Raw genomic sequence first — 9,091 nt, forward strand, 5'->3', positions numbered from 1 at the left:
CCGCCAACATTCACTGAGTGTACGTTACATGCCAGGCCCATGTCCATGGGACACGATCAGAGTGCAGGTCCCCCCAGTTCCAGCCACGAACCAGGCCTGTGCTGAGTTCTTGTTGAATCCTGCAGCATCCTTGTGCCCATTTTACAGATGAGGAAACTGAGGCCACTAAGTCGCTGGCCCAGAGTCTCAGAGCTGCTAATAGAGAGCCCAGTCTCCCAAACCCACCAGTTTCCCAAAGGTCCAGATTAAGAGCCACCATGCACAGAAGGGCTAAGGTGGCTGGGGAGAAGAAGCAGGGGGTGCCTGAGTGGAGGTGAGCATGGGGTGAGTCAGGGCCGAGTGAGTGGGAGGGGGCTGGGGGCAGGGAGGACTTTGGATTCTTCTGTGGGTTGGACAGAAGCCTTTGGAGGGATTTTAGTGCCGGGGAAACATGCTGCACTCTGGGTGCAGACATGAGGTGGGCACCTGCAGGCAGGAAGACGGCTGCCTCGAGGTCTACCTGGAACCCCTCCCACTCAGCCCCCCAACCTCCAGATGCCCACCCACATCCCCGAGAGAAGCCCCACCCTAGGGGCTCCTGTGTCCCGGGAATCCTTTCTTCCATGAAAGAAATTCTCCTGCCCCAGAGGTGGGGGGCGAGGATTCGAATTTGAAAACCTCTGTACACCGCCCCCCCCCCATAATGGATCAGGAAACTGAGGCTCAGAGAGAAGAGGAACCTGCGAGTCCCAAAGGGAGGCAGTACCAGGCGGGGGCAGGAACCAGGTCTCGGTTCCGCGGCTCTGAGCTGCCTGCTCTCGGGTCGCCTGCGCCCCACAAAGCCACCGGAAGAGGATGTGAAACACTTGCTCAGAGAGGCAGAGCAAGTGCTGGCGGGGCTTGGCGTCAGGGCGGCATGCTGGGCCCCGGCCACCCCGCCAGGGCCCCGGGGCCTGATGTGCCTGTGGGCTGGCTCCGGACCCCCTGTCCACCCCCTTCTCCTCTCGGCCTCCGCGATCCTGCGTGCCCAGCCGGCTGCCCACCAGGGTCCGAGGAGGGTAAGGAAGCAGGCCTTGGCCTCTGGGTCATCCTGGCGTCTCCGGGTCTGGGCATCTGGGCTGTGGATGATGACGAAGGGAGGGTATGTGGGCTCTGCAGAGGTGCACACAGACAGGGCCCGGATTCTCCCTGTGATATCTTGGGCAAGTCCTTGCTCCCCGGGGCCTCAGTTTTTCCATTTGTCAGATGTGTGGGTTGGGCTCATCCCATGGCATACAATGTCTGGTTTGCAGCAAAATGAGAAAAATGGAGACAAGGTCGTGAGTTTTCCTTAAAGCCAAATGTATTCATTTAACAATTATCCATTTTTCTGATCGTATGTCCTCCTTGTTACTTTTGGTGGGGTCTTTTCTGAAACGATGGTAATGATAGTGGTGATAGTGGTAATGATAGTGGTGGCTTTTTTTTTTTTTTTTACTGCCCTACTTGGCAAAATAAACGGTTGCCAACCCTAGGTTGGTCCCCGCAGTTTAAAATTAAATCCCATGTCTGGGTGCCAGGGGTGGAGGAGCTCCGAGGGCTGAGTGGCGGGGAAGGCTTCTGGAATTAGATGGTGGCTTAGAGAAAGCGGGGTCTCCTGCGCACCCTCCACAGGGCCTGGCAGGGCTCACACCTGCCTGGGGGCGCCACTGGCCAAGCTGCTTTGACCTCCGTGACATGTACTCGCCACCTTTTCTGACTCTGGGTGGTGATTTCCCCCCAGGCAGGGGGAATGGGGACAGGGCCTCAGGGTGCTGGGGGACACAGCTGGGCCCACCCTAAGACAGCAGGTCTGAGCTGCAGCTACTGGCCCGGCTCGGGACATAGCCCGGTCCACCCACCCTTGGCTGGCTCTCAGCCTGGTAAGAGTGGGAATTCCTGGCCCTGTTTATCACGGGAACAGGTATGACAGCCACGCGGGTGACACCAGGCCTAGGCACTCGGGCGCCCGACTCCACTGGGGCCGGCAGATGGGCAGACAGACTGGCAGAGGGCCTCTCTGGGAGCCCACCCCCGGCCTGGCTCCCACCCCGTGATGGCCCAGGAAGCCAGGCCTGCCGAGCCCAGAGGCAGGAAGGGTTGGGTGTTCCTCGCCTGTGTCTCTGGGGTGACCACCAGACGGAGGGCCGTCGCCCGCCATGCTGCTCTCCAAAGCCCCACACCTTGGCCGAAGACACCTCTGCCGGCACCGGCCACCGAGGTGAGTTTCCCGGGCAATCGGTGCCTCTGCTGAGAGACTGGCTAGGCCGCGGCCAGGGCCCTTGACGTCCTCCCCTCCCGTCAGAACTGGTGGAAGAAGTTTGGCTGGAAGCTGCCCGGGGAGGCTCCATCTCCCATTCTGGGTGTGAAAGAGGCGGCGGGGTGGTGGTGGTGGTGGTGGCGGTTACCCTGGTACCCGTGTCTGCCCACCTGGCCGGCCTGTCTACCTGCTCCCTGCCCAGGCGGGTTAGGGTAGCTGCGACTTGTCCTAGCGGCTCCGCGAGTTCATATGATGCGTCTCAGATTACAAAGAGCTCTTGTGCATTGTTTCATCATCTTTCCTGAGAGCCGAGGGGTGGTGGTATTACTACTACTATTATTATTGTTATTATCCCCCTCTTACCGATGGAGAAACTGAGGCTAGGAAGGTGCATAGCAGGGACTTGAACACAAACCTAGGCTCTACGTTTAAAGAGTTTCCCAAACCTACAGGCCTGCTCCTTGGTCGTGTGTGCCCAGCGCTCCACCGGCGTGGTCCCTGCGAGGGACGGGACCCCTCCCTTTCTGACCTTCCCCTCCGTGATTCTCGTGTTTCAGGCTCAGTTTCCACGTGTTTGTGTCCCTTCTGTTTCTCTTCCTCTCTCCTCCCCTGCACTCCCACCTCGGGCTCGTCACACGTTGGATTGGTGGCTTTTGGGGACGTCAGGGACCCCTCAGGGTGCTGGGCCCTGAGCGCTCTGGGAGTGGAGGACAGTCATCAGAGTGGCTCCTGGTCTCACTCTGTGGCCCTGGATCACACGTGTGCCCCTCCGAGTGTCCCCCTTAGCGTCCCAAGAGTTAGAGTCAGGGCCACGCACACCCACCTCCAGGGGAGGAAGGGAGGCGGAACAGCGAGCTCATAGCTCATCTGGAACAGCGAGCTCATAGCTCACGCCGGGCATCCTCGTCCTGAGCCACTTCCACGGCTCCGGGCATTGATTCATCTTGTTCTGGTCACCCTGGGACTGCAACGCCCTGTGAGGTCAGAGATTTGGGGCGATGATGATGTCAAACCCCTCCACCCAGGATGGTCTCCTAGATGGTTGGAAGCTTCACTTCCCACCTCCTGACCATTTCTGAACTTGGCCTCCAGCCTGTGAGACCAAAGAGGAGGAGGCGGTCCCTGGAAGTTCCCAGGGACCAGCGGCAGAGGAGGTGGGGCTAAGCTGGGCCCACTCGCTGTGCCAGCAGTTCCCACGCTCAGCCCAGGTGCATCACCTCCTGCCAAGGTGTGTGCTCACCCGCCCACAGAGGGCTACCCCAGGACTCAGGCTGCCAGGAATGGTGACATCAGGTCAGGGGAATGACCGAGGAGCCTGGCCAGGCCACACCCCTTCCATGACCTCCCCAGGCTCTAAATATAGACCAGAAAAGACAGACAGACCTGGTAACCTCCACCTGCCCAGTGAGAGGTGAAAGGTTTTCCACAAAGGCCTGGTCCGAGTCCGGGTACCTGTTCCTCATTGGGCCACCAGCTCCCTCCATCACCTTGGCCGAGCCCAGGCTGGAGGAGGTGATGACCAAGGCCCTTGTCATCTGGACATTTCCTTGAATGAGTTCTCGCTCTGAGCCACCGTGTGCCTGCCGGGCTTCCCCAGAGTTGCACCCTGGGCCCAAACCCCATTTTCTGGGACCCTGTGCTGGGCAAAGTGATGGGTGGGAAGTGGGAAGCATGGGCTAGGCAGAGAAGGGCTGGCTCGAGGCTCTGAGGACCGCAGCTGTTCTGTGTGAGCCTCACTGGGCGTGGTGAGAGAGGACCCCGGAGATGCAAGCTGGGGTGCACCAAGCAGTTGGTCTTTTGTCTGAGGGCGAGGGGCTGGGGGGCTTTGAAGGGTCAAGACCCCTCCGGTTGCTGTGCATCAGGGGGACCAATGATCAGACGACAGCGGGTAGGAAAAGGGGCCCCAGAGGTTTGGCCTGAGACACCTTTCCCTTAAACCGGAGGTGGCTACTCAGGGGCCTCTGAACCAGGGAGTGATGGGAAGCCCAGTGGGGTCTGGGGCAAACCCACAAGCAGATGGCCCGGCTGGAGAGGACAGCTGCCTGTCAGCTCCCGCCCGGCCTCCTGTTGCGTGGGAACACAGACCCGGTGCGGCTGGGTTGTCCAAAGTGACAGGAGCAGCCAGAAATGTGGATTTTTCTATGAAGTCACCTGACCTTTTACTGTTGGCTCAAAAATGGAAAAACACTGTGCAAGCCAAGCAAAACACACGTGGGCTGGATTTGGCCCGGTTCTCTTCCCAGCTGTCAGCTAGAGACCTGTCTTTTGAGCTTCCCGTGCGAGGAGCGTCCTGCCTACAGGAACGGTCTGTATGGCGATGTCGTCCAGGGCTCCTTGTGACGCCCAGGGAAGGACAGATCCACTCTCCGGGGAAAGGCTGTACAGTGCTTTGTACTCGCTCTCCCTCCCAGCAGACTCTCCAAGGGCCCAGGTTAGCATAGACTCGATTTCAGGCTTGCCTGAGGTCCCTGGGTTTGCCTCCAGCCCCATCTGAGCTGCATGATTCAGTTTCCCAGCTGCCCACTGCCTCAGGCCCCTTGTGTTGTAAGGATGCTCTGAGTGCCCCTTGGGTGTGGAGCGAGGAGCCTGGGAAATGGTGAAGGTGGGGGCGTGGTCACTGCGCTGGCTCCGGGTCCGGAGGTTGCTCCCCTCCCTGCAGGGCTACTGGGAGCCTCAGCAGCATTAGGGGACAAGTCTCAAACTGTGTCCTTTTTCTTTTCTAACTTCTAGTACGGAAAATTCCAAAAAGACACAAAAGTGGAGAAAATGGCATAAAGGCACGCAGCGCTCGTGATCACCAAGTGCGGGGCCACTCGTGCTGCGTCTTCTTCTCTTACCGGCCCCATGTCCTGCCCGCCTTCCCCACAGCAAACAATATTGACACAAATCCCAGGCACATCATTCCATCCATCTATCTATCTATCTATCTATCTATCTATATATATATATATATTTTTTTTTTTTTTTTTTTTTGTGATACGCGGGCCTCTCACTGTTGTGGCCTCTCCCATTGCGGAGCATAGGCTCCAGACGTGCAAGCCCAGTGGCCATGGCTCACGGGCCCAGCCGCTCTGCGGCATGTGGGATCCTCCCGGACCGGGACACGAACCCGTGTCCCCTGCATTGGCAGGCGGACTCTCAACCCCTGCGCCACCAGGGAAGCCCCATCCATCAATATTTAATACGTTACTCTAATAGTAACCAAAATCCTGTGAGCACACCCGAAAAATGATGTCTATCATCTGGCTATCATCAGATATCCAGTAGTGTTCAAATAATCCCAATTGTTCCTCAGGGTTTTCTTTGTTTTCTTTCTTTCTTTTTTTTTTTCTAAAAAAAAACAGTTGCCCTGTTCAAATCACAATCCAGAATCCGCACGTTGCATTTGGTCGTATGTCCCACCTTTATTTTATTTATTTTTTAAAATATTTATTTATTTATTTTTGCTGCACCGGGTCTTAGTCGTGACACGCAGGCTTCTTAGTTGCAGCATGCATGCAGGGTCTAGTTCCTCGACCGGGGATCGAACCTGGGCCCCCTGCATTGGGAGCTCGGAGTCTTACCCACTGGACCACCAGGGAAGTCCCTGTCCCACCTTTATTTTAATCTACAGTTTCCCCTTTGTGTTTTCCCCTGAAATGTATTTGGTGAAACTGGGTGGTTTGTCCTGTGAAGATTCCCAGAGTCTGGAATTTGTGGGGTGCATCCTTATATGTGTTTAACATGTTCTGTGCCCTGTCATTCCCCCAAAATGTTGTTCCATGCAGAGGCCTGGTTGGATTCAGGTTAGGTTTTTGGCAAGGGCACTTCGTGGGTGGCTCTGTGTTCGTCCATCAGGTGGCACCTACTGTCCTGGCCCCCTCTCTTTTGCCCTTGGGAAGCGATCTACCCCACAGCTTTGGGGGAGGATCGTGAGGGGACGTGCTTGAGGGCCGGGGAGGGGGGCCTCCGTGAACTGCAGTCCCTGGTGAGGAGCTTTACCTGTGCTGTCTTCCCTTTGCTAACCAGGAGAAAACTGTGCCTTGGAGATCAGGTGACTCTTTGGGGGCCGAGGGCTGAGGGGTGGGTGGCATTGGCAGGGAGGGAGGGTCACACAGTAAGAAAGGGGTGGAGCTGGACTTTAAACCCAGGTATTTCAGTGCCAGAACCTGGCTTCTGTGCTACCCTGCCCCTCTGGGAACTAAGGGTGTGTGCGTATGTGTGTGCGCATGTTCACGCAGCTGGAGCAGCAAACAAGCTTGCCAGGACCCAGGAGGGGAGCCCCAAAGTGGGGGGAACAAGGCGGGGAGGGGGACAGGCACCAACCAGACAGACACCAACCAGAGGGAACCCCCCCCATCGCCCCCTCCATGCAAATGATGTCCAGGTAGTCGGATGGGAGGCAGCCAGGCCGACTGTGTTGGTGTGTTGCGTCCTGATGGAACTCCCCAGTCCTCACCTCCCCAGCCTGCTTGGGCCCCCCTAACCCTGGCCCCCTTGACCTTCAAGGTCAGAGAGGTAGTGACCTTGGTGCACTCAGGAGTTACTTGGCCTCCATGGGCCCCTTTCCCCAGCTGTAAAACGGGCACGAGCTTGCTTCCCAGGCCCCTCCCTGGGAGAAAGAGATAAAGGGAGCAGAGAAAAGAGATAAAGTGAGTACAGGCAGGTGCTGGGCTCTCCAGGCACTGAGAACTTGGCCCCAGGAGAAGGAGTGTGGGAAGAGAAGCTTCTAGCCCAAGGCCGTGTCCAGTGTCCAGGTCACCGCTGTCTTGGTCTTTGAAGACCTCATTCCTCTAAATATGTCCCACCCACCTCACCCTCCCCTGGGGCTTCCTCAACAGCCTCCTAGGGGTCTCCACCCCCAGCCAAATCTACCCATCTTGCTTTAAAGACGAAAACAACAAACAGAACCCAGCGTTTCTTATTCTGTGTGTGTGATTACTAAGATATTTTAGAAAAATTAGCAAATTCTGAGAAGTAAAAAGAAAACAGTGTATAGCACTGCCCAGAAATAGCCACCATTCCTTCTGCAAAGTAGGTCCCTCTAGTCATATGCACGCGTGGAATGTCAGCTTCTAAAAGCATGCTCTGCCTTGTGGTTTTCTGACTTTACGGTTATAGCCGAGCATCTCCCTGTATCACTGTCCTACTGTGGTAGGTAATGGCACACGGGGTCCTGACAGTAAGTCTGCATAGGGTGTTTGAGTTGATTCCTTTGGTAGAGTTGTAATTGAGGTTTCCATAAACATCGTTGTACAGAAATCCATGCCCACATCTCTGAATGCTTCCTTAGGGTTAATTCCCAAGAGTGGGATTGTTGAATCAAAGTCATGAGCGTTTTTTTTTTTTTTTCCAAATTTATTTTACTGAAGCAGAGTTGACTCATGTTGTGTTAATTTCTGATGTACGGCAAAGTGATTCAGTTATGCATATACACATTCTTTTTCATGGCATGAGCGTTTTTAATGCCTTTAATAGAAATCACCAAGTTGTTTTCCGTGCGTCTTTGTCAAGGCCTCGCCTTGTGCCTGATGGAGAACCATCCGGCAGGTGCTCGAGCTGCCCACATGGGCACGCAAGTGGGTGGGAGCTGCTGGGCCCCCACTGTCCATGGGTATCTGAGGCCTGGCACACAGTGGGTGTACGAGATATGCTTATGGAATGAGTAGTCTGGACCTGCCCTCTCATTTTACAGATGGGAAACTGAGGCCCAGTGGTATGGAACCAGTTCTGGGGAGGTTGGTGGCATTGCCGGGGCTGCTGACAGCAACTGCAGGCCTCTGTGAGGGCTGAGGGCTGAGGCCCGGGGCAGGCCTGGGCAGTGTGCTGGTGTGCGGGAGGGTCCCATTCATTCATCCGTCTACTTGCCTCCTCCCTGGCTTCTAGAAAGCGCAGCTGAGGCTCCCTAGCCCTGCTTCCTCCCCAGCCCTCAGCATCCTTACATCCACCCTGAAGGCTGCCCTGAGACCTTGAGCACTCAAGCCACCAGTGAGTGGCCCCAGGTGACCAGACCAGTGGCAGGTGCCCAGCTGGCATTTGTCTCTCGTGATCCCTCCTCACTCTTGAGTGCTGGCCCCACCTGGTGATGCCTGGTCTGGGTTCTCCCCCTTTCCCCCAACTGCCCCTCCTCTGCTGCCTCCCTTCTGCCTGTACCTCCTCAGGGTGGCCTTAGGGCTGAGACAGTGCAGGCAGAGGCCCCTTCCCCCCGCACCAAATACACACCCCAACCCTCATGACTTCCAAATGCACGTGTGCACTGAGGACCCGGTTCCAGGACGCGGGAGCACACAGCGAGGCACAGGCATCGGCAGAGTGAGTGCCATAATTGTCAGTTACCCACTGTGATCCTCTCGGGTGACGAAACTAAGGCTCAGAGAGGTTAAGCAACTTGTCCGAGGCCACAGAGCTAGGGAGGGGCTTAACTGGAATTTATGGGAGGTGGAGACCCACTGCTTGGCCACACGTCGACACTTACACAAGTCACACAGCTACACAACTCGTGCGCTGCGCCCGCGCACGCACCCACACAAAGGGCCTAACCGTGGGACCCGCAGCCCCACGACACACGCCGCACGAGCACTCCCTAAGACACAAGCCGCCATCACTCCACCGGGGTTGCGCGCGCGCAGGCGTACACACTCCCCTCCGGCGTCTCTGGCCACTCCCTCTCCTGGCCCCGCCCCTCCACGCCGCAGGCCCCGCCTCCCGATCCCCGCCCCTGGCCAGCCGGCCCCGCCCCCGGCCTGACCTCAGCGGGGCCGGGCCGCGGGCTCAGAGCGCAGGCAGGGCCGAGCCGCGCGGGCCGCCGCCGCCGCCGACGCCGCCGCGCGTGTGTACGCCTGCGCGCGCGCAACC

The 9,091-nt window shown here is 57.3% G+C and overlaps 1 protein-coding gene across 2 annotated transcripts in view; it reads left to right on the forward strand.

Annotated features, from left to right (window-relative positions):
- Positions 1 to 881: 881 nt before the first annotated feature.
- The window catches only part of LOC113619548 (ral guanine nucleotide dissociation stimulator), a 39,725-nt gene continuing 31,515 nt past the window's right edge, over positions 882 to 9,091 (forward strand). Inside the window, exon 1 of one of the 2 annotated variants that reach the window (XM_027104409.1) lies at positions 882 to 1,037. In XM_027104409.1, coding sequence (XP_026960210.1) covers positions 936 to 1,037 — 102 coding nt within the window. In that variant the 5' untranslated portion in view covers positions 882 to 935. The remainder of the gene's footprint in view (positions 1,038 to 9,091) is intronic. The other variant, XM_027104411.1, reaches the window with a different exon arrangement.

Source organism: Aethalodelphis obliquidens, unplaced genomic scaffold (genome assembly GCF_003676395.1).
Source record: "Aethalodelphis obliquidens isolate GAN/ISIS:26980383/991018 unplaced genomic scaffold, ASM367639v1 scaffold7, whole genome shotgun sequence".
Taxonomy (NCBI): Eukaryota; Metazoa; Chordata; class Mammalia; order Artiodactyla; family Delphinidae; genus Aethalodelphis; species Aethalodelphis obliquidens.